Raw genomic sequence first — 26167 nt, forward strand, 5'->3', positions numbered from 1 at the left:
CCATCCATCTTCCCATCAACTTTGACCAACTTCCCTGTCCCTGCTGAAAAAAAGCATCCCCACAAGCTGATGCTACCACCACCATATTTCTCGGTGGGAATGGTGTGTTCAGGGTGATGTGCAGTGTTAGTCTTCCGCCACACATACCGTTTTGCTTATAGGCCAAAAAGTTAAATTTTGGTCTCATATGACCAGAGCACCTTTTTCAACATGTTTGCTGTGTCCACCACTTGGCTTCTCACAAACTGCAAACGGGACTTTTTATGACTTTCTTTCAACAATGGCTTTCTTTTTGTCATTCTTTCATAAAGGCCAGATTTGTGGAGTGCACAATGAATAGTCGTCCTGTGGACAGATTCTCCCACCTGAGCTGTGGATCTCTGCAGCCCCCCCCCCCCCGGTGTTACCATGGGCCTCTTGGCTGCTTCTCTGATGAATGCTTTTCTTGCCCAGCCTGTCAGTTTAGGTGGGTGGGTGGGTGGGTTTGCAGTTGTGCCATACTCTTTCCATTTTCGGATGATGGATTGAACAGTGCTCCGTGAGATCTTCAAAGCTTGGGATATCTTTTTATAAGCTAACCCTGCTTTAAACTTCTCCACAACTTTATCCCTGACCTGTCTGGTGTGTTCCTTGGCCTTCATGATGTGGTTTGTTCACTAAGGTTCTCTAACAAACCTCAGAGGGTTTCACAGAACAGCTGTATTTATACTGAGATCAAATTACACACAGGTGGACTATTTATTAATTAAGTGACTTCTGAAGGTAATTGGTTCCACTATATTTTGGTTAGGGGTATCAGAGTAAAGGGGGCTGAATACAAATGCATGCCACACTTTTCAGATATTTATTTGTAAAAAATGTTGAAAACCATTTTTCATTTTCCTGCAACTTCACAATTATGTGCCACTTTGTGTTGATCTATCACATAAAATCCCAATAAAATACATTTACGTCTTTAGTTATAACATGACAAAATGTGGAAAATTTCAAGGAGTATGAATACTTTTTCAAGGCACTGTATATGTTAGGGCATATATGGCAAAAAGCAGAGAGCCATAACCCCTATAGAATAATTATTTTTAGGGATATGACTTTTGTAAAGTGAGTTCTGATTTCACATCAGATTTGCTTTTTGCTCTTCTGAATAGAAAACGATTTCCATTTCCATCTTGCCTCTCCAACAACACCTTCTGCCTTAGCCAACCTTTAAGGGTGCAGCAAGGTGTTATTTACAGTCCTAGTATAATCTACAGGTAGGTTATTGGAACAGTGCAAGTCAGTTTTATACACTAAATTCCATGAAGTTGAAAGTGGCAAGTATACTTTAATCTTGGTTCATAAAGCTTGCTTTTTTGCAATCTTCAAGTTTCTATTTCTTCACAATAAACACGTTTCTTCCTACATTTAAGTCAAGGTCAGGGGTCTCCAAACTACGGCTGCAGGCACGCTGCAAGATTTTATCCAGCCCTCTGATGTGACTCTCATGTAAGGGGGGAGCTTTCAAATTCAATTTTTTTTTCTTCTTAGTTAGTTTTTTCCCCTAATTTTTTTTTGGGGTGACACATTTAAAATAACACTCAAAAATAAATAAATATATATTTAATTTGTAAATAACTTTGTTATGCTTGTTAATAGAATTGTAATTGTACTGTCATTAAAAATTGAAATAAATTTGAATAAAATGTGAACTTTTTATCTACAGTAACACCTATTGTTAAAAAAAAAAAACATTCTATGCATGAAGGTAAAAAACATTCTCTGTGTAGCAGCCCCCCTAATACTTACCTGAGCCCCATCGCAATCCAGCAATGTCCACGAGAGTTCGGCTCTCCATGGACTATCCATCCTCATTGGCTGAGACAGCAACGGGAGCCATTGCCTCCTGCTGCTGTCAATCACAGCCAGCGAGCCAATGAGGAGAGAGAGGGGGCTGGGCTGAACCAAAGCTCTGTTTGAATTGACATGCAGAGCAGCGGCTCAGGAGCGAGCTTGCTCGGGTGCATGTTGTTTGCTGTGGGGGCACTTAGCAGGAGGGAGGGGCCAGGAGTCCCATGAGGGACCCAAGAAGAGAAGGATCTGGGCTGCTTTGTGCAAAACCACTGCATAGAGCTATTTTTTGAGGGGAAAAAAATTCAGCCTTTAATATCACTTTAATCTACAGTTGACTGTGGACCGAAGAAATCCATGGTTCAAAATAATTTTTTTACAGCAATTAATCAATTATCTTTTTACATTTTTTACAGCTTAATTAAAAAACTGAAATAAGGTAACCAAAGTAAGATGAGTTATGATGTTAGAAAGGAGATAGGAATTCAAGTTCTCACTATACTTACCAGAAAGAACTAACATAGGAGGGATTTTGTGTGGTTTGGAGGCTCCTGTCGATGTTGATGCAGAGGAAGAAGCTGCAACCAGGACATAAAATACAAACAGCAATAAACATTGTTAATTATATTTTCCCAAAAATAGCAGCGATTGACAAAGTCTATTCAAAGCTCAAGCTAGCTTGGCTGAGAAAGAGGGCTGATATTGACCGCAAGATAAGAATTAAGCCTTGAGCATTACTGGTTTTGGTGGAAAATAATGTGATGATAGACATGGTTGATACCAGGGAATGCCTGCATAATCCATACTTCTTATAAATGTGTATGTTAATGGTCATATATTATGATATTTTAAGAACAGCAAGGCTGAAAAGCTTATTAATATGGATTAAAAAATCACTTTCTAGATCTGGAAAAAAGTAAAGAGAGAGCGGGAAAGAATACGTCATTCCTGACCCTTTCAGATGATTATACTAATACCACTATTAATGCTAGTACAGTAAAACCTTGGATTGCGAGCATAATTCCTTCCGGAAACATGCTTGTAATCCAAAGCACTCATATATCAAAGCAAATTTCCCCATAAGAAATAATGAAAACGCAAATGATTTGTTCCACAACCATTTATTTATAGGTCCTTCAGTTTATAGTCCATATAAAAAGATTATAGCAATGTGATTTGTTGTGTAACCATAAAATGTCCATCCACAAATGGAAGCCTCCACAAGGGGATTAGAAGCAAAATCCATCAGGAGCTCCAGAGTATAAAAGAGACGAGAGGCGCCTCTAATGCTGCGTACACACGACCAGACTTTCCGGCAGAAAAGGTCAGACGGAATCATTCCGTCGGACATTCCGATCATGTGTGGGCTTCATTGGACTTTTTCTTTCTAAAATTCTGATGGACCTAGAAATAGAACACGTTTCATATCTTTCCGACGGACTCAGTTCCTATCGAGAAAACCGCTCGTCTGTATGCTATTCCGACGGACCAAAAACGACGCAAGGGTAGCTTTGGTTACTGGCTATTGAACTTCCTTTTTCTAGTCCCGTCGTACGTCATCGCGTTCTAAACGATCAAACCTTGGTGTGATCGTGTGTAGGCACGTCCGTTTCAGCGGAACTCCGTCGGAAAGACCGTCGGAGTCTATTCTGACGGAAAATCCGGTCGTGTACGCGGCATAAGTGTAGCAATATGGTTACATTTAAAGTGGTTGTAAACCTTCTTTAACAATTGCAAAAAAACCCTGCAAGATAAAAGCATAATGAGCTAGTATGCATAGCATACTAGCTCATTATGAAATACTTACTTATCCTCATCTCCCCCTCTGGCCGGCGACATCTCTCCCGGGGATTACTTCCGGGTATCGCAGCTCCGGCACTATGATTGGATGACATCACTCCCGCTCATGCACACGGGAGCCACCGGGAACAGCACAGTACAACTGAAGCAACCGCACGTATGTGCCATTGCTTCAGTTGGCTTAAGTGCGCATGTGCCGATGACGTCAGAACATGCAAATACAGGGATATCTCCCAAACCGTGCAGGTTTAGGAGATATCCAGTGCAGCTACAGGTAAGCCTAATTATAGGCTTGCCTGTAGTTTAAAGTGGTTGTAAAGGGTTTACAACCACTTTAATGAAGGTACAACATTTAACAACTCACATGATTGATGATTAAAAGAGGCACATCTAAGTATGCAGGCATTCAGGCTAAAGCTGTCCACATAGACCGTCCTCCGCACAGCCGGCTCTCACCGCTGTCAGTCTGCAATCATGACCGTGAAGACTACTCTGAAAGTGAGGCTTGAAGCGCTCATGGAGCACAGAGTGGAAGGGATGATGTCTATGGTGGTGCGGAGGACAGCTTTACTCTGGATGCCTGTTTTAATCATCAACCATGTGAGTTGCTAAATGTTGTACCTCCATTAAATGTAACCACATTACTACACTTAGAGATGCCTGTCTCCTCTTTTATACTCTGTTGTGATATGACCCTACTTGTATATCAAGACATCGCTTGTATATCAAGTCAAAATTTGTTTAAAAATGTTGCTTGTCCTGCAAAACGCTCTCAGACCAAGTTACTCTCAAACCAAGGTTTTACTGTAATAATATTAGAAATTAGCAGAAGCAGCCAACAGTAGCAGTAGTAAAAGCAGCAACAAGACCAGTAGTAATAACATAAGATAAACTGCTGGAAACTTCATAAAGATAATAATAATAAAAAAATAACATAGGAAAAATGAAGACAAGGGAAGACAGAATAGTATAACTTGGTCATGTATTATCATGTCCTGTATTGTGGGATAACCCATACATTTAACCAACAGAACATACAACCCCTGGCAAAAAGTATGGAATTCCCACTCTTGGAAAATGTTCATTCAATTGTTTAATTGTGTAGAAATAAAAGGAATCACAGACATGCAACTTCCAAAAGAAAAAAAAAGAAAACTGTAGTCAATTGCAACTGTTTTTGCAGATCAAGCAGAGGAAAAAAATATGGAATCACTCAATTCTAAAGAAAATATTATGGAATCATGACAAAAAAAACACTACAGTACACCACTAGTACTTTGTTGCACTACCTCTGGCCTTTATAACAGCTTAAACTCTTTTAAACTGAGGCATGGATTTAACTATCGACAAACAGTATTGTTCATCAATCCGGCTCCGACTTTCTCTTATTGCAGTTGCCATATCAGCTTTGCAGGTTGGAGCCTTGTCATGGACCATTTTCTTTAAGGTGTGCAAGCACTCTTTTTTAACTGCAGACTAATTAGCAGATGTAAGCTGATGCAGATGTTTGTTTTAGAACTGCAAAGTACATGGTGATTTCATAATATTTTCCTCAGAATTGAGTGATTCCATATTTTTCTTCCTCTGCTCGATCTGCAAAAACAGTTGCAATTGACTACAGTTTTCTTTTTTCATTTTTAAAGTGTTTCTTAAAGTCAGAAAGTTGGAATGTTATATGAAAATAGTTTTGAGGCACTTCTGTGATTATTTTTGTTCTACACAATTAAGCAATTGAATGAACATTTTCCAAGAGTGGTGATTCCATACTGTTTTCCAGGGATTGTAGAAAATCAATACAGAGCCTAGGCCAGTGATGGCAAACCTTGGCACCCCTGAGGTTTTTGAACTACATTTCCCATGATGCTCAACTACACTGCAGAGTGCATGAGCATTATGGGAAATGTAGTTCCAAAACATCTGGGGTGCCAAGGTTCGCCATTACTGCCCTAGGAGATATTTATTATAGCAAAAAAGTAAAGAATATTGCTTTTTTTTTCAAAATTGTTGCTCTTTTTTTGTTTATAGCGCAAAAAATAAAAACCGCAGAGGTGATCAAATACCACCAAAAGAAAGCTCTATTTGTGGGAAAAAAGGCCGTCAATTTTGTTTGGGTACAACGTCGCACGACCGCACAATTGTCAGTTAAATCGACGCAGTGCCGAACTGCAAAAAGTGCTCTGGTCAGAAAGTGGGTAAATTCTTCAGGGGCTGAAGTGGTTAAAAAAACAAAAAAACAAAAACCTTCAAGACAAAGGCATAATGAGCTAGTATGCATTGCATACTAGCTCATTATGAAATACTTACCTTAGAACGAAGCCTTCCAGCGCCGCCCGCACTCCACTAAGATGACTGACATCTTTTCCGGGGTTTCTTCCGGGCATGCACGCGGGTGCTGCCGTTCACAGCACAGGGTTCAGAAGGAACGGCACCCGTGGGCGGTCCTTCAGAGTGCACACTCCAGTGATGTCACTGACTGCATGTAATGGAAATATCTCCTAAACGGTGCAAGTTTAGGAGATATTTACACTACCTATAGGTAAGCCTTACTATATAGTATAACTATAGGGAAATGTCTGCAGAGCAAGTTTACTTCCTCTTTAATGGGGGACACAGACAGTAATAGGATCTGTGTTCTTGTCCCTCTCCCCTCTAACCAATAATAGAAAAAAAGTTTTGCCTTTCATTATACTTTAAGGCCAGGTTCATACATGTGTAGGGTGTTTAAGAGTATTAAGATTTAGGTTCATTTACAGTACATGCATTACCATTGAACTATATAGAACTTGTTTTAATGAAAGTGCATAAAAGATGCAGCAAGGGGGATTTTTTTTAACACGCTGCACTTAAAATTCACAGGATTGTAAATGGGCCTAGCTGCAATAGAGACCAGTAAGGTCACCATCCTGCACTTTGCTGTCTTGTAGGGGTTTCTAGTTTTATAAAAATGGCTGCAGATATTTAAACTCCATTAACAAGTAAATAACTTATGCATTTGTATTTCAGCTGTGTAATCAATTTTTTGTCTGGAGTTCACATTTAATGGAAATTTAACTTTAACTTTAATTTAAATTTAATTTAACTGCAAAAAATAAACCATTCAGTACATACTGGATCACATTATTTGCTTACCTTGCAGAGGAGATATGGTTAAAGCTCCCGGATGCAGAGCTGTAGCACCCTAAAATAAAGATAAAATACACATGCGTTGGAATTGTGCTTCTCATTTAGGTATAGCGGCGATGACAGGGGTGAGATTCACGATCACAATCTTATAAACAATTAATGACTTGTATGTGTAAGAGCTGATTTCATTATTGCCATAGGTCAAGTGACCCCAATATACATCATGACTAGGCATAAGCAACATTTTTGTGAATTGACTTCTGTGTTATTCAATTGTATAATAAACAGATCTCTAATTTTGCAGTGAATTTCAGTTTAACCAAATTCACACTCATCTCTAATCATGATGGCCAGTGTTTAGTCTTATAAACAGTGCAAAGAGTAAAGCACTTAAAGAAAATGCATAGGCTAATGGCCAGCAAACAAGATAAACTTTGCAGAGGTCAGACCCGTACAAGATGCACTTTAGCTGCTGCCATGTGTTCTGCACTTTGCACCTAGCCATAGTCATGCACAGAGGGTGTGCCAGATGTGAGACATCAGGGGTCTGTTTGGACCCCTGATATTTCACCAAAGCCCCTCCAACTGAGGTCCTACAAAAATTGTAAGAATAAATAATAATATGGTAACAAATATTAAACAAATAATACTGTAAAAAATAACAAATAAAATTGCACAAAATAAAAATAAAAAACTACTCACACGCTCCACTGCCCTACTGACACCATCCTATGCCCTACTGACACAATTCACTGCCCTACTGACACAGTCCTCTCTCTCTCTGACGGCGCCCAGAACGGCCACTCTCACACACCCGTGGGGACACGGCGCGACCCCGATCCCTGTAAAGACAGTAAAGCCCCCCAGAGCCACCAATTAGTGCCCATCAGTGACTTCAGTGACCATTAATGATGCCAGTCACTGCTGCCTTTCAGTGCCCATCAGTGCCTGCTCATCAGTGCTGCCCATCAATGTGCATCAGTGCCGCCTATCCGTGCCACCTATCAGTGCCCACCAGTGCCACCTATCAGTGCCCACCAGTGCCGCCGATCAGTGCCCACCAGTGCCGCCGATCAGTGCCCACCAGTGCCGCCGATCAGTGCCCACCGGTGCCACCCATCAGTGCTGCCTATCAGTGCTCATCAGTGTGGCATATTAGTGCCTCCTCATCAGTGCCACCTAATCAGTGCCCATCAGTGCAGGCTCATCAGCGCACTTCAGTGAAGGAGAAAAATTACTTATTTACAAAATTTACTGATGGAAACGTTTTTTTTTTCAAAACTTTCAGTCTTTTTTCTTTTTTTTTTGTAAAAAAATAAAAAACCCAGCAGTGATTAAATGCCACCAAAAGAAAGCTCTGTGTGAAAATAAAATGATAAAAATGTTGTTTGGGTACAGTGTTGCATGACCACGCAATTGTCATTCAAAGCGTGAGAGCGCTGAAAGCTGAAAAATGGCCTGGGCAGGAAGGGAGTGAAAGTGCCCTGTAAGCAAGTGGTAAAACACCATGGCCTACCTGACTATTCATGGCACACTCCCCAGCCTCCTACCATCCCCAAATTCCTTTCCCCCAAGCCGAAACAGTCCAGGAACAGAATAATAAAAAAAGCCCCCATCATTCGGACAACTGTATCTTGCCCTAATGACAGTTCTACATTACCACCCAATTCTGCTCAAGGAGTAGTTTCCAGGGATGTTCCCTTGTCCACCCAGTTGTCTAATCCAGAATAGGACTCCCATCATGATCCACATAGCAATCACTCAAAACACATCCATGAGCAGCAACCCCCAGCTTGGTTGGATAACTTACCCCTTACCCAGCTGTACAAGCCAAAATCCCCTAAGACCGTACCACCAGTAACACATAGGCCTCCACCTTGGACAATGATTTTTTAGGATGTACCCCCCTCCGGTCCTCACCAAAAGAAAACACGAAAGAGAGGACGGATAGGAGGACGAGGAAGGAAGGTCAGGAAAAATGCGACAACTGTAAAAATCTACCACAAAAGTCACGCACTGCACTTACCGCATATGGCATATCCCTCCTTGGTAAGGGACTAACCTTTGCCCCCACTATGCAACCCAATACCTTTACGCTATTCAAAGATCTCAACAAATTTATCAGAGACCTGACTGTTCAGAGATATTTCAACATCCAATCCTCCAAACAGGCCTCTGACAATACTAACCAGACACCTCATGTAACAGACCATGACATACTTGATGAGATCGATCAACCTGCACTTGCTCAACTCGAGGAACTATATGCCGAGAACTTTAACGCCGACCTGGAAGGGCTCGCCCAACACTGCCCCACCTCCCCTCCAGTCAGACATACCACACTACACCCCAAATCCATTTTTAACCCTACAAATAACAAAGGCCCTTACCTACAAACCTTTTACCAGGTAGTATACTCGGACTTCATCAAAATGTGTAACACAAACCGTGAACACACTTACATCAAATCCAATCTCTCTCCTTTAGAATGCAAGGCTTTAGAACAGTTTACTCTAAACCAGTCCACTGTCATCAAACCCGCGGACAAAGGGGGTAGTATAATGATTCAGGAAAAGAATGATTATATCCGTGAATCACGTAGACTACTCTCTGACACCAATACTTACTCCATTCTCTCCAGTGACCCCACATCCCAGTTCACCCTTGAAGTTACAACACTGGTTAATTGAGCCCTGACAGAAAAAATAATTTCCAAATCCAAAGCCTCTTTTATTACAAAAAATTTCTATAAAGTCCCCTACTTCTACCACCTACCTAAGATCCATAAAGATCTCACCAATCCCCCTAGCCGTCCAATAGTAGCTGCTGTGGACAGCGTCACTAGTGGCTTCTCCATCTACATTGACCAATTTCTTCAACCTCTGGCGTAGAACCTCCCCTCTTACATACGTGATGGACCCCACCTACTGGATATGCTGAAGCCCTACACATGGGAACAGAATTATTGGTGGCTCTCTCTTCATGTTTTGTCTTTATACACATCCAGCCCCCATAACGTGGGAGTCCGTGCCATTGAACATTTCCTGGCCAATGATCCCCTCACAAACCCCCGGAAAGCCAACTTCATTCTTGAGGCTTTGGCCTTTTGCCTCAAGCACAACTACTTCGAATCAGAAGGCACACACTACCTCCAGATCAACAGCTATGGGGGCTAACTTTGCCCCCGGCTACGCCAATCTCATCATGGGATATTGGAAATATATGTACCTTGCAGCTGACCATCCCCACGCCGCCCATGTGATATATTACGGTCGATACATTGACAATATAATGATCATTTGGGATGGCACGTTTGATGACATCATGGCTTTTGTGTAATACTGCAACCATAACAGCTTGGGCCTATCCTTCACCCACATGGCTGACCCCGATACTTTGGCCTTTTTAGACCTCGAGCTTTGCCACTATAATGAAACCATATATGCAAGAAACTTCACCAAACCTACTGCTGGTAATTCATTTATACACTACAATAGCTGCCACCATCCTAGATGGGTCAGCAACATCCCCCGCAGCCAATTCTGCCGCCTTCGAAGGAATTGTACCAGAGACTTAGACTATGACACCCATGGACAACTTCTGTCGAAGAAATTTCTAGACAAAGGATACCCTACTCCACTTATAGACACAGCCTTCCAAAATTACCGTAGTCCATCTATAGGCCCCAACCGTCCTCCAACCACTGGTAAACAACCTACCCTCTTCATTACACAATTCTATGACAAATACAAGAAAATGGAGAAGATTCTGGCTTCACACTGGCCTATTCTGCTATAAGACCCTTATCTCAGAACCACAGTCGATACCAAACCTAAAGTGGCATATAGAAAATCCAGAAATATCAAGAGTAAAATTGCACCCGGTAGAATTAAGCTTACCCAACCCACCTCATCACCACTCACCCTGATACCCCTCAGAGGGATGTATCAATGCAAAAAACTCCTCTGTTTAACCTGTCAGTTCATACAACACGGTCAAAAAACCTTCCCTGTCAAAGGAAAAACGATACCCTAAAAGAATTCTATAACTGTTCAACTGACTTCGTTGTATACTGCCTCACCTACCCCTGTGGCCTATTGTATGTTGGCAGAACCATCAGAGCCCTAAGGGCAGGTTTTGGGGAGCACCAGGACTTTATCGAAAAAGGCCGTGACCACCACAGCGTCCCCAAACATTTCCTGACACATCACGGCCAATCCACAGCTGGCCTTAGTGTGTGGGTCATTGAATCCATCCCGGCCACATACCCTGCCGCTGAGCATTATAAACGTCTTTGCCAGCGAGAAACTTACTGGATCTACTCCTTGGGCACCTTAGCACCTGGGGGGTTGAATGAGGATATTGAGGCGCACACATTACTTTAAGTCACCCCATATCCTCATGAGACCACCCCTACAGATGTAGCCCCGCTACGATATTTTTAAAAATCATGCACAGATATGTGCATCCCTGTTTCTTGTGTTTCCTTATACGCATGCTTCATTTATGTCCATCTACTTCTTATACCACCATTTTTTCTTTTTTTCTCTTTTTCTCTTTATTACTTTTTTTTTTTTTTTTTACTATTTTTCTATTATTATTATCGTTTTTATTTTTATTCTTAACTTTAATTTTTATCTTTGTATTTTTAGTTTCATTCTTATTTTGTATTATTACCATGGGAAATACTATTATGTCTCGCTGTCATCCTCATTTTTATACTTACCTTTATTTTCCGCCCCCATTTTTATTCCCATTTATATTTTTTATTATTATTATCAATATCGCCTCCATGTTTACCACCATGGACTTCTCCCCATTCATACTTTTCCATGTCACTCACTAATGTACAGCCTTCTTTTTATTCTGTGTATATTGTATTACCTTGTAGTGCCCCTCCCGTCCACAGTCGGCACTGTGCTTCCATCGGCCAACGCTGGGACCTGTTGTCCCACAGCGCTGGCCTATATATAGCACAATGCAGACACCTCCCAATTAGGCCTATTGAAGGAGCAGTGGCTCCGAGCGCGTAGCCTTGTCTAAACCTCTCCACAGCCCTCCTCCCTGGATGATCTCTCCCCTGGATACTGATCCCGGAAGCGATCGGACGACCTGTGACGTCACGCGCGCTCCACGCTGGCCCCAGCCTCTTCCTGATGTCCACAGAAGAAGCTCCCGGCTGGTAATCAATCCTCTGCAGCCCAGCAACCCTGCAGCGTCACCAGAACAGGACCAGGGGGAATACTGAGGATCGCACACTAATACAGATGAACTTTTTTATATGTTTTTATCCTGTAAGTGTTATTTTACCTGGTGTCATTAAATATCAGTTGTTAATACTACACTCAGGTGGCGCTTCCTTCTCTACCCCTCTCCTACCTGACTATTGTTACTTGAACATGATAATGAGGTCACTGTACTCCACTGGCCTCCAGAGTCACCAGATCTCAATCCAATAGAGCACCTTTGGGATGTGGTGGAACGGGAGATTTGCATCATGGATGTGCAGACGACAATTCTGCAGCAACTGCGTGATGCTATCATGGCAATATGAACCAAAATCTCTGAGTAATGTTTCCAACACCTTGTTTTCAACACCTATGCTGTTTGTGATGTGATCTTTCTTTAAAAAAAAAAAACGTTTGGACATGAATGAAGATGCTTGGTGTGCTGGCGAATATTCACATTATATCATACCCAAAAATACACGAGGCTGTAATTGTTGCCAAAGGTACTTCAGCAAAGTACTGAGTAAAGGGTCTGAATACTTAAGTACATGTGATATTTCAGGTTTTCTTTTTAATAAATTCACAGACATTTCTAAAATTCTGTTTTCACTTTGTCATTATGGGGCACGGAGTATAGATTAATGAGAAAAAAATTTATTTAAACAACTGCAGTATCAGGCTGCAACATAACAAAATTGAAAAAGGTGAAGGGGGGTCTAAATACTTCTTATAAATGCACACAATATATAAATATACAGTATATATATATATATATATATATATATATACAGTGGGGACGGAAAGTATTCAGACCCCCTTAAATTTTTCACTCTTTGTTATATTGCAGCCATTTGCTAAAATCATTTAAATTCATTTTTTTTCCTCATGAATGTACACACAGCACCCCATATTGACAGAAAAACACAGAATTGTTGACATTTTTGCAGATTTATTAAAAAAGAAAAACTGAAATATCACATGGTCCTAAGTATTCAGACCCTTTGTCCAGTATTTAGTAGAAGCACCCTTTTGATCTAATACAGCCATGAGTCTTTTTGGGAAAGATGCAACAAGTTTTTCACACCTGGATTTGGGGATCCTCTGCCATTCCTCCTTGCAGATCCTCTCCAGTTCTGTCAGGTTGGATGGTAAACGTTGGTGGACAGCCATTTTTAGGTCTCTCCAGAGATGCTCAATTTGTTTTAAGTCAGGGCTCTGGCTGGGCCATTCAAGAACAGTCATGGAATTGTTGTGAAGCCACTCCTTCATTATTTTAGCTATGTGCTTAGGGTCATTGTCTTGTTGGAAGCACTCTGGAGAAGGTTTTCATCCAGGATATCCCTGTACTTGGCCGCATTCATCTTTCCCTCGATTGCTACCAGTCGTCCTGTCCCTGCAGCTGAAAAACACCCCCACAGCATGATGCTGCCACCACCATGCTTCACTGTTGGGACTGTATTGGACAGGTGATGAGCATTGCCTGGCTTTCTCCACACATACCACTTAGAATTAAGGCCAAAAAGTTCTATCTTGGTCTCATCAGACCAGAGAATCTTATTTCTCACCATCTTGGAGTCCTTCAGGTGTTTTTTAGCAAACTCCATGCAGGCTTTCATGTGTCTTGCACTGAGGAGAGGCTTCCATCGGGCCACTCTGCCATAAAGCCCCGACTGGTGGAGGGCTGCAGTGATGATTGACTTTCTACAACTTTCTCCCATCTCCCGACTGCATCTCTGGAGCTCAGCCACAGTGATCTTTGGGTTCTTCTTTACCTCTCTCACCAAGGCTCTTCTCCCCCGATAGCTCAGTTTGTTGCCGGACAGCCAGCTCTAGGAAGGGTTCCGGTCCTTCCAAACGTCTTCCATTTAAGGATTATGGAGGCCACTGTGCTCTTAGGAACCTTAAGTGCAGCAGAAATTTTTTTGTAACCTTGGCCAGATCTGTACCTTGCCACAATTCTGTCTCTGAGCTCTTCAGGCAGTTCCTTTGACCTCATGATTCTGACATGCACTATGAGCTGTAAGGTCTTATATAGACAGGTGTGTGGCTTTCCTAATCAAGTCCAATCAGTATAATCAAACACAGCTGGACTCAAATGAAGGTGTAGAACCATCTCAAGGAAGATCAGAAGAAATGGACAGCACCTGAGTTAAATATATGAGTGTCACAGCAAAGGGTCTGAATACTTAGGACCATGTGATATTTCAGTTTTTCTTTTTTAATAAATCTGCAAAAATGTCAACAATTCTGTGTTTTTCTGTCAATATGGGGTGCTGTGTGTACATTAATGAGGAAAAAAAAATGAACTTAAATGATTTTAGCAAATGGCTGCAATATAACAAAGAGTGAAAAATTTAAGGGGGTCTGAATACTTTCCGTCCCCACTGTATATATATATATATATATATATATATATATATATATATATATACACATTATCTCCCAAAAGTGAGGACACCCCTCACATGACAACACTGAAGAAATTACACTTTGCTACAATGTAAAGTAGTGAGTGTACATTGGGCATGGAGTTCACCAGAGCTTCACAGGTTGGCACTGGAGTTCTCTTCCACTCCTCCATGACAACATCATGGAGCTGGTGGATGTTGGAGACCTTGTGCTCCTCCACCCTCTGTTTGAGGAAGCCCCACAGATGCTCAATAGGGTTTATTTCTAGAGACATGCTTGGCCATGTAGTAATATGACTGCACAACAGTGACCCCATCTTGGTAATTATAAAGTGTATGTACCCTTATCTTAGGTCCAAAACTAATTTTCAAGTTTATTCTGTAATCTCAGTTTTTCAGCTATATGTCGCAAGAGCATGCACAAATCTGCTTGCATAAGCATTAATGAGCATCTTATAATATATAAATAAAATGTGGTTTTGCCCGCCTTCCTCTTTAAGGGTACATAAATGTAGGACAGGAATGTAACGGAAAGATGATCTATTAGTCATCAACAGATGGCGTTTCCACTCTGGTAACCTTGTGGCAGACATGTTTTTAGAGGTTATAGGCGTGTATAACCATATAATGATGAACTGTTTAATTATTAATGATATTCAAAATATTCTCCTGCTAACCACTCCCTCCTCCCCTATTATGATTGGTAAAGTTGAATCGAATATAAGCTGTATACCTGCCCAATAAAACTCAGACATTTCTTTGAACTCACTCTGTGTATGTGTTTCTGTTCATTGAAATTGTCTCCCAGTACTGGGGGTCCCTCAGTGTCTTGCAGTATTAACCCTTGGTTAGTCTGTCGTGTACCTGGAGTACCTGTAAATTCTCTTCAAATGGAGGCACTGTTGAGATAAGGTGGTCAACTTTGGTGAGTAGATTTTTTTGTCTTATTTGACGAATTGTTTCTTGCCTTAGCTATGACAAAACCTTAGTCTTTTAAATTTTAATTAAGAAGGGAAACGGACTATGCCTTATAAGTGGCTTTTGGTAAGCCTGTCCTTTGGTAGGACTGTTAAGAAGTTTTAATGAGTAGTACTACACTCCTTTTGGGAAGGAGGGAAAGGGTTAATAAGGAGGGGATCATGTTAAGTTTCAGTATGTCACAGTACATGTTGGCATTCATGGTTCCCTCAATGAACTGTAGCTCCCCAGTGCTGGCAGCACTCATGCAGCCCCAAACCATGACACTCCCACCACCATGCTTGACTGTGGGCAAGACACACTTGTCTTTGTACTCCTCACCTGGTTGCCGCCACACACACTTGACACCATCTGAACCAAATAATGTTATCTTGGTCTCATCAGACCACAGGACATGGTTCCAGTAATCCATGTCCTTAGTTTGCTTGTCTTCAGCAAACTGTTTGTGGGCTTTCTTGTGCATCATCTTTAGAAGAGGCTTCCTTCTGGAACGACAGCCATGCAGACCAATTTGATGCAGTGTGCGGTGTATGGTCTGAGCACTGACAGGCTGACCCCCACCCCTTCAAACTCTGCAGCAATGCTGGCAGCACTCATACGTTTATTTCCCATCACCTTTTTCAATTTTGTAACGTTGCAGCCTGATAATGCAGTTGTTTAAATTCATTTTTTTCTCAATAATCTATAAGCTCTGGATATGATGCTGAGCATGTGCACTCGACTTCTTTGGTCGACCATGGCGAGGCCTGTTCTGAGTGGAACCTGTCCTGTTAAACCACTGTATGGCCACCGTGCTGCAACTAAGTTTCAAGGTCTTGGCAATCTTCTTATAGCCTAGGCCATCTTTATGTAGAGCAACAATTCTTTTTTCAGATCCTCAGAGAGTTCTTTGCCATGAGTGCCATGTGCCATGTTGAACTTCCAGTGACCAGTATGAGAGAGTGAGAACAATAACACCAAATTTAACACACCTGCTACCCATTCACACCTGAGACCTTGTAACACTTATGCCGCGTTCAACAAATGTTCGATGTGAGCTTGTTGTCAGAAATTCCGAACGTGTGTAGGCTCCATCGGACATTTGTTGTCGGAATTTCCCACAACAAAAATTTGAGAGCTGGTTCTCAAATTTTCCGACAACAAAATCCGTTGTCGTAAATTCCGAGCGTGTGTGCACAATTCCGATGCACAAAATTCCACACATGCTCACAATCAAGTAGAAGAGCTACACTGGCTATTGAACTTCATTTTTCTCGGCTCGTCGTATGTGTTGTACGTCACCATGTTCTTGGAGATCGGAATTTCCGACAACATTTGTGTGACCGTGTGTATGCAAGACAAGTTTGAGCCAACATCCGTCAGAAATAAATCCAGGATTTTGTTGTCGGAATGTCCGATCGCGTGTACGCGGCATAACGAGTCACGTGACACCGGGGAGGGGAAATGGCTAACTGAGCCCAATTTGGACATTTTCACTTAGGGGTGTACTCACTTTTGTTGCCAGCGGTTTAGACATTAATGGCTGTGTGTTGAGTTATTTTGAGAGGACAACAAATTTACACTGTTATACAAGCTGTACACTCACTACTTTACATTGTAGCAAAGTGTCATTTCTTCAGTGTTGTCACATGAAAAGATATAATAAAATATTTACAAAAATGTGAGGGGTGTACTCACTTTTGTGAGATACTGTGTATATGTATATACACATATATATATATATATATATATATATATATATATATATACCAAACACTGACACTTTATGTTACCATCTACTTGTAAATAAGTGACTCTCTCCCTACAAAGTTTGTGTCAGAACATTCCTGCCTTCTACTTCCCCATCACTTTAAGGGAGGGCAAGCTCCATTACTTCCAGGACATGCAAGAGCTCTGTCCAATTAGAACGGCGTGGCATTTGGAGCACAGAGGACAGTGCAAGCTGTTGCAGATCTACAGTCAACGCTGTATCTTGGGCTGGGCTTAGGGTGGCACTTTTTTACAGTGGGCAGCAAAAAGGCCACCCCCTGCACAAAAAAAAACATCCTCCTCCTAGCTTCCACACGAAAAGAGGCCCCGCCAGCTTACACTACACTTTTAGTGTAGCACCAGTCTTATGGGGCGGACTGGGCCGGAGGGCTGATTATTTCACTTATTTGTATAATGATTAGGGACTTTCTAGTCACTATACAATTAAGTGAAATAATCGTATGATTACAATCAGTGGCAACAAACACAAGTCCAAATATCTTACAAGATAGGAGTAATCTTACTAATCCAGCAACATATTGTAATAGCACATATAGGCGAGCAGGTCCTAGTTTAACGAAAACAAAGTCCCAATAATATCTTACGTATTAGCTAAGGTCAATGGTATGAATATATATATGCTATAAAAATATGTATTTGCTGACAGGGCGGGTCTTAAACAGGAATGGGTGTGGTCTTGACACGAAGGGGTGAGTCCTATTTAAATTAGCGGGCGAACAAGTTTAGTCAGGTCTAGGGCAGCACAAAACCTAAATACACCACTGTCTACAGTATATTGGCACCTATAGGTAACTGTGCTTTATACTACTGCTATTAATACTGCTATTGCTATACTATAATACTGCTATTTATGCTTTAAGCAGCTCTTTCTTTAAAGTGGAAGTAAACCCTCCCATCGTTTTCAGGAAACGGAAGCTGCAATCTTGGCCTCTGTTTAATCTTCAACTGCCATGATGCAGCACGTGTGACCTGTTATGACACCAGCCATTGGATGGTATGACAGTTTGGTTGAGAGCACAAGTAAATGCTAACATTTTACAGCATGCCGGGAATGTAATTGTTTTTTGAAACTGTTAAATCAATGGGTTTGCTTCCGCTTTAAGTAACAGAGTCTCTTTAAAAATCATCAGTACACACTATTAAAAACAATTCCTATAAAATGCAATAAGTTATGCTTTTTAGATAGCAGATGCATCATCAAACAAATTACAGCCTGTATTAGGGAGAAAATGATTGAGTAATTAAACATCTTTGATTATCAATTAAGTCACTTCGTTCACATTCATCTAAAATTCTTAAAAAAGGAATTGCACACATGGGGTAATTTATATTGTGCGGCTGACAACAAGATGATCTGTAATTATCAGTGACTTTTCTATTGTCCTCTGCTGTTTACAAAAGTATATGTTAAAGATGTTTAGAACCAGGAGAATTCCGCTGACTTGTATCTAGTGAGTAGAAGGCAGGGTCTTTTCCTTATATGCTTACTGGAATTCTTTTGTTCAAACCACAATAGGCAAAACCCAGTGATTCTCAAACTTAATTTTTCTCTTTTTCGACTACATTAAACTAAAATCTGACTGGTTGCTGTTTGTTATTTCAAATTATCATTGCTCTCTGAACAAGTTGATTCAGTTAACCCAAATGAGTATTCTCCAACAATAATACAAAGTACCAAAATATACATATTGTTAGAATTTGGCTCCCATGCAGCTCAGTAGCCCCCAAATCCAGGCAACTTAGGTCACCTACTCACTGATTGTTGATTGTTTGGTTTGATGATTGATGTGGAAAAAGTAAACTTGTTGTTTTCTTAGATTCTTAGTAAGTTCTGTTCTGGGTTCTGAAGCACGGAGACTTTGTAGAGCTTAGGGTTGGGATAAAGCCTCTATTCCTAGGTCCACATGTTACCTGGTGGTAGCCAGACCTCATTATTAGTATCAGCTGTGCACAGGCCATTATATATGTGAGCTGACTGATATTTAATGATCTCTCTCCCTTACTTTGTCTGCTGTGGGAAACGGCTCCAGTGTGAAAAGACTTTCACACTGGAGTGATCTTCATTCAATCCATGGAAGCTTCTAGTAAGATTTTACACTATGGAGCGTCTATCTCTTTTTCTGCCATGTACATCCACCTTCTTGATCCCATTATAGTACGAGAAGAGTTTTGAATATTGAGAGCCCCTAAAGAGCTTTGGAGACCTCTGTATCATCTCTAATCCAGGTCTATAGCTGATCCATCTGACGTGCCCTGCAAGGATTCCTTTTACATAGGCTTCCCTTGACCCTCTGTAGTGGGGGGTCTTGGGCTTCTGGTAAGCAGCTACCCCTTACTTACCGGTGGTGGATTCCCTTCACAAGTTTATTCAACATTTAAGACACTATTTAGTACTGGACTTATTTAAGGGGGTTCATGTTTTAACCTCTCTGGTATCATTTCTTTGTGGTCAATTACTATGAACTTTTTATTGATTATATTGTCATTGTTACGTTAGCGTGACACTTTTACACCATTAGGTGGGATATCTTATATCCAGTACTTTCAATTTGCACACTTTTGTTCACTTTTATCAATCTTGGTACCGATCGTTCATCAGATTGGTTAGTATGATCATACCATTTATCAATTATTTTGTTTTATAGCGCGATTCTAAGTTTTCCAATTTTTGTACACTGTGTTTATGTTATTCAGGAGAGTCGCTGCTGGTTTTGCATTCACTCATTGATCAATTTGTATGGGTTATAGGTTTATTATTTATCATAGGGCAGTTTGTTTTTTTTTCTTTTTTCTTGAAAAGGCTGATTGCTGACAGAACAATAAAAATGTACATGTGCTGCCTGTTTGTTTTGGGGAATCCATTAGGGAGCACTCTGTTAGTCATGAGGAGCTGACCTAAGTTTATTTACTCATCATGAACAGATGTTTTGTTTGTTTTACGCTATGGACATGGTGTATAAAGCACACCTGCATTAAAACTGTGCTTGTCTGCTGCCTTGCTATATAAAACTGCATAACAGACCTGCTTGGACTGTTCCTTGGTGTCCCTGTCTTGTGCATGGTTTACCACTACCACTAATAGCTGAATCCATCTACTTTACAACTTGGTGCTCGGATGCGGGCAACACCTTACACACACAGACACCTATTTGTATAAAAGGTACACTATACTCTAATTGGACAGGGCGCTTTGTCAGCGACCCTATCTGATACCCAGATGCAGGTGTTTTTTTCAGAAAAGTAGATAGATCTTTTTGGAATTACCTTGATGAACTAACATAATTTACCATGATATTGCAACTAAGCCTCATGTCAAATTACAGTTAAAGCGGGGGTCCACCCACACCGCCAAAAAAAAAATATATTAAAAGCCAGCAGCTACAAATACTGCAGCTGCTTACTTTTAATACATGGCCACTTACCTGTTCCAGGGTCCAGCGATGTCGGCAGGGGACGCCGAGAACCCGCTCGGTTCTCAGCAGCTGCTGCCGACATCCTAGGTGAGGGAATCAGGAAGTGAAGCGTTGCGGCTTCACTTCCCGGTTCCCTACTGCGCATGCGCGAGTCGCGCTGCGCGTCCCAAGTGGTCCCCGCTCTCTCCTGGGAGCTGTGTGTTCCCAGCAGACAGCGCGGTGGGGACGGGAAGAGGCGTAGACTCCCATGGGAGTCTATGCCGGAAGTGGGTGCAAATACCTGTCTTAGACAGGTATCTGCACCCCTCTCCACCCTGAAAGGTGCCAAATATGACACCGGAGAGGGGGAGGGTTCCGAAAAGCGGAAGTTCCATTTTTGTGTGGAACTCCGCTTTAAAACCTTATTCTCCGTATTTGAAGCTTAGAGAAAAGATATATCAAAAGAGGCACATAAAAAAAAAAAAATTGGTAACATAGAGGAATCGAACAGTGAGTGGCCAAGTCCTATATTGCTTATCCCTAAATTGGATGATAGCCTGATGTTCGGAAACAACTTCTGGAAATTACATAAAATATCCAACTTTGTTGCTTAGCTGGTGCCCTGGTGAATGAGTTGATAGAAAGGCTGGGTACATTATCACCCTCAGTCTTACTAAGGATATTGGTAAGTTCCCTTAACAGACAGGGCAAAGAAAGAGACAGTTTTGCAATACCAGGTACGCTGTACCCGTGTCTGTTCCTCCCTTTTGGCTTACATGGGGCTCTGGCCTCATTACAAAGAATGATGAGCCACATTCTTAAGCTCCACAAACCATATGCTTTGGCATATCTAGATATTGTTGTTTTTCATCTTGACTGGGATTCCCATCTACAGATTTGTAAGACCAGATTAACAGCCAATCCAAAAAATGCTCAAAAGGACTTAAAGAAGCCCAATATTTGAGCTACGTCGTTTGGGAAGGGGTTCAAGCAGGAATTAAAAGTTGGCCCAGCCAGTGTAAAAGTGTTTAGAGCCTTTCTATGGATTGTAGGATACTGCCAAAAATTTGGAGCCTAACTTTGTTACTATAGCAGCTCCATTTACTGATCTCACCAAAGTGAGATGAAGGAATAAAGAGTTAGAGAGAGCTATTCAAACGCTGAAGGTACAAATGTGTGGAGGGACTAGCAATAAGCACCCACAACTTTAGTAGGGATTTTTTTTTTTTGTACAAACAGATATGGCTGATGTTGTCCTGGGAGCAATCTTGTTTAAAGAAATCATTGGAGAAGAACATCCAATAGCATACCACAGCTGGTAATTAAATGCTGCATAGATCTTTGGTTACGACTCCTATGAGAATGACAAGTAAGGTATGGCAACAGGCTAGGGAGGTCTATAAGGCCGTTTCCAATATTTTCCCTCATATGCCCCTATGGGGTAACCCACGGCTTCAACAATTTTTTGGTTTGCCAGACCCCCTAGCCCTGGGCATCTAAGGGGATTACATCTCTTAAACATATCTTTACAGCTGGCAGGTTCTCCTTCTCAGAGATGAGGGAAAAATACGCTATATCCATCTAAATGACCTTTAGGTATTATCAACTTAGACATGCAGCACGAGTCCAATTTTCCATTTTTGTAGTCCTTCAGCCTGACTTGGTGGAGCAGTTGCTGACATCACGAGTACTGGAGAAACCTCTGTCTTCCCTGTATCTACGCTTGGCTTCGGCCCACGCTACTTCCCTGGCGAAAACGCATGACAGGTGGAAGGGTGACATCTCGGACTTAACTGATGAGGACTGGGAGGACACAGTAGACAGCTATATTAGCACAATAATTTCTGCCAAAGACCGTTTCATACAATTAAAATTTCTACATAGGGCCTACTACACCCCAGTTAGATTGGCTGGTATTTACCCTGATGTTAATCCCCTATGCTCATGGTGCCAATCCTTCCAAGGTACCTTCTTTCATATGGTGTGGATGTGTCCCCATATCCATCCATCTTAGGAGAAGGTGATAGGAGTTTTGAATGATTGATTGAATGATGGGCAAGATCCGGCTTTGGCGCTACTAGGAAGTTTGGAGGATGTTGTAGCCACCAGGCATCTAAAATTGTTTCTCTTGTACTCTTTGTATTATGCAAGAAGGGAAATCCTCCTCAGATGGAAACAGGCCCCGCCAACGGTTAATACCTGGATAGCTGCAGTGAATGCGGTCTTGCCATTATACAGATTGACTTATGAGAGCAGGAATTGTCCAAAAAAATGTGATAAGGTCAGGTCGCAATGAATAGATGCATATGGTTAGATGGCACAGGGAACTTCATAGACAGCCTATATATTACTCCTTTTCCCCCCTCCCTGTCCTGTCTCTCCTACCTTCCCCTTTCTATGGCCCCCCTTCCCCCCTCCTCTATTTCTATATATGGATTAGAGAATATCGTGGCTGTTTCTGTTTGCATTGTCACTTCTGATTAGATTTGCACACCTGATGTGATGTCATCCAATTGTCTTGTTTGATACCTGTCCTTTGTTGGATTTTTTAGCTATGTTCTGACTGTGCATTATGTTATTATTTTGTTTCATATTGAATAAACTTCATACCTGTTAAAAAAAAAAAAACATGCGTAGAGGAAGTTTTCAACAATGGAAAACAAGTGTCTGGCCAGAAAATGGGCACAAACATTATTAGCCACTTCAATACCGTGCACTTTCCCCCTTCCTGCCCAGGACAATTTTCAGCTTTCAGTTGTTTGTCGCATTTTGAATGATAATTGCGCGGTCATGCAACACTGTACCCAAACTAAATTTTTATCATTTTCTTCCCACAAATAGAGCTTTCTTTTGGTGGTATTTGATCACCACTGGGATTTTTATTTTTTGCTAAACAAACTAAAAAAGACCAACATTTAAAAAAAAAAAAACGATGGGCACTGATAGGCGGCATTGATGGGCACTGATAGGTGGCACTGGTAATTGGTCACAGCTGATCACATGGTAAGAAGCCTCCGTCTGAGGCTCCATACCACGACCAGAGATGCGGTGTGTCAGACTGACACACAGCACCCCCGATTGCCAGGCTGCGTGCCCCTGTGCGCACGCGTTGGCTTGTTATCCTGATCACGTCATATGACGTCTGGCCAGGATATCAGAACCACTTTTCCGACGTCATATTGCTATATGGCGGGCGGCAAGTGGTTAAAGTATTGCCTTTAGGGCAGACAGTGCTGATTGGTTACAGCATATCCCCACTGTCCCCCTTTCCTCCTCACTTGTCCCCTATTTTTGGTGTGATGTATGGACATCTATTACAAAGAAAATTCTATTTAACTGCCAAACATTAAAACTCACATCCAAATGATTGATTTTTATATTCTCAGACACTAGTATAAAGGAAGAGGTGGTGAAAAAAGCACTTGGGAGTTCAACTAATCATTCTTTACATATTCGTTCTTCAGAGTCAGCATAAAGGTGGGGGCAGTATATATATATATATATATATATATATATATATATATATATATATATATATATAACTCATATACAGTATATAACATATACAATATCTCACAAAAGTGAGTACACCCCTCACATTTTTGTAAATATTGAAGAGATTACACTTTGCTACAATGTAAAGTAGTGAGAGTACAGCTTGTTTAACAGTGTGAATTTGCTGTCCCCTCAAAATAAGTCAACACACAGCCATTGATGTCTAAACCGCTGGCAACAAAAGTGAGTACACCCCTAAGTGGAAATGTCCAAAGTGGGCCCAAAGTGTCAATATTTTGTGTGGTCACCATTATTTTCCAGCACTACCTTAACCCTCTTTGGCATGGATTAGATATATGTGATGGCTGCGCTTAGGGCAATAGTTAGGTGTGCAGCCCCACTGAAAAGAGCTTCCCTAGGCATTCTCCGACTAATTGCAAATATTATCTATAATGGGGTGTGCCGCTACCTATATAGGTTTATATGTGATAGACAGCTATATGAGAGGGCTAACTGTCTAAATTAGTGAGCGTGTCCCTCCTGTGCCCAATAATGTGGTAGTTACAAACTAAATATTACCCAGTGAAGGTTATAAACACCATCATTCAAGTGTAAGCTTCTCTGTGTGATAAAGTAGATCGTAAGCGTAAGCTTCTCTGTGTGATAAAGTAAATCATGATGAATACCATGCAGGTTAGCATATGGTTCCTTCTAAAACTGGATAGGAGTGGAACTAGAAATCTATAATAGTCCCCTATAAATAATAGTGATGTGCCATCAAAAAATTCCTAAAATAAACATCATACATATACATAGTAGGGTTACACTGTACGAAGCCATAAACTGCAACCCCTTCAAATCAACTCAAAAAAAACAAAAAACCACGTAATCATAACATCAAACAGAATCGTGTAGTGTTCATAGTCCATAAATTATATAGGATTTCTGCAAAACGTGTTCAAGTTCTTCAAAAAAAACGTGCCTTCCATACGGAAGCTGGAGATTACCCTGGGTGCCCTAACAACTGCGGAGTTGAGGAGATCGTTGAGGATATACCCATACGCACATTGCCCCTTTGGGGTGACTGGATTCAGTGAGTGGGGACCCTTGAGGGGGAGCACAAAAGTCACCAAGAACATTGGGAGCACTCCAGTCACAGCTTTTTTGAAGAACTTGAACACGTTTTGTAGAAATCCTATATAATTTATGGACTATGAACACTACACGATTCTGTTTGATGTTATGATTATGTGTTTTTTTTTTTTTTTTGAATTGATTTGAAGGGGTTGCAGTTGATGGCTTCGTACAGTGTAACCCTACTATGTATATGTATGATGTTTATTTTAGGAATTTTTTGATGGCACATCACTATTATTTATAGGGGACTATTATAGATTTCTAGTTCTACTCCTATCCAGTTTTAGAAGGAACCATATGCTAACCTGCATGGTATTCATCACGATTTACTTTATCACACAGAGAAGCTTACGCTTACGATCTACTTTATCACAAAGAGAAGCTTACACTTGAGTGATGGTGTTTATAACCTTCACTGGGTAATATTTAGTTTGTAACTACCACATTATTGGGCACAGGAGGGACACGCTCACTAATTTAGACAGTTAGCCCTCTCATATAGCTGTCCATCCCATATAAACCTATATAGGTAGCGCCACACCCCGTTGTAGATTATATTTGCTCTTTGGCATGGAGTTCACCAGAGCTTCACAGGTTGCCACTGGAGTCCTCTTCCACTCCTCCATGATGACATCACGGAGCTGGTGGATGTTAGAGACCTTGTGCTCCTGCACCTTCCATTTGAGGATGCCCCATAGATGCTCAATAGGGTTTAAGTCTGGAGACATGCTTGGCCAGTCCATCACCTTTACCTTCAACATCTTTAGCAAGGCAGTGGTTGTCTTGGAGGTTTATTTGGGGTCGTTATCATGTTGGAATATTGCCCTGCGGCCCAGTCTCCGAAGGGAGGGGATCATGCCCTGCTTCAGTATGGCACAGTACATGTTGACATTCATGGTTCCCTCAATGAACTGTAGCTCCCCAGTGACGGAAGCACTCATGCAGCCCCAGACCATGCCACTCCCACCACCATGCTTGACTGTAAGTTTATTTTGATCTCATCAGACCA

At 41.3% G+C, this 26167-nt stretch overlaps 1 protein-coding gene and 1 long non-coding RNA gene across 3 annotated transcripts in view; one reads left to right on the forward strand and one right to left on the reverse strand.

Moving 5' to 3' along the window:
* Positions 1-26167, reverse strand: part of DOK7 (docking protein 7) — a 231819-nt gene that overhangs the window by 19384 nt on the left and 186268 nt on the right. For both annotated transcript variants that reach the window (XM_073610865.1, XM_073610864.1), the window contains exons 8-9: positions 6757-6805; positions 2334-2405 (exon numbers count right to left, since the gene is read on the reverse strand). In XM_073610865.1, the coding sequence (XP_073466966.1) occupies positions 2334-2405; positions 6757-6805 (121 nt within the window). The remainder of the gene's footprint in view (positions 1-2333; positions 2406-6756; positions 6806-26167) is intronic.
* The window catches only part of LOC141117847 (uncharacterized), a 160013-nt gene continuing 148987 nt past the window's right edge, over positions 15142-26167 (forward strand). Inside the window, exon 1 of the long non-coding RNA XR_012237246.1 lies at positions 15142-15311. This is a non-coding gene — a long non-coding RNA (uncharacterized lncRNA). The remainder of the gene's footprint in view (positions 15312-26167) is intronic.

Source organism: Aquarana catesbeiana, linkage group LG01, assembly GCF_042186555.1.
Source record: "Aquarana catesbeiana isolate 2022-GZ linkage group LG01, ASM4218655v1, whole genome shotgun sequence".
Taxonomy (NCBI): Eukaryota; Metazoa; Chordata; class Amphibia; order Anura; family Ranidae; genus Aquarana; species Aquarana catesbeiana.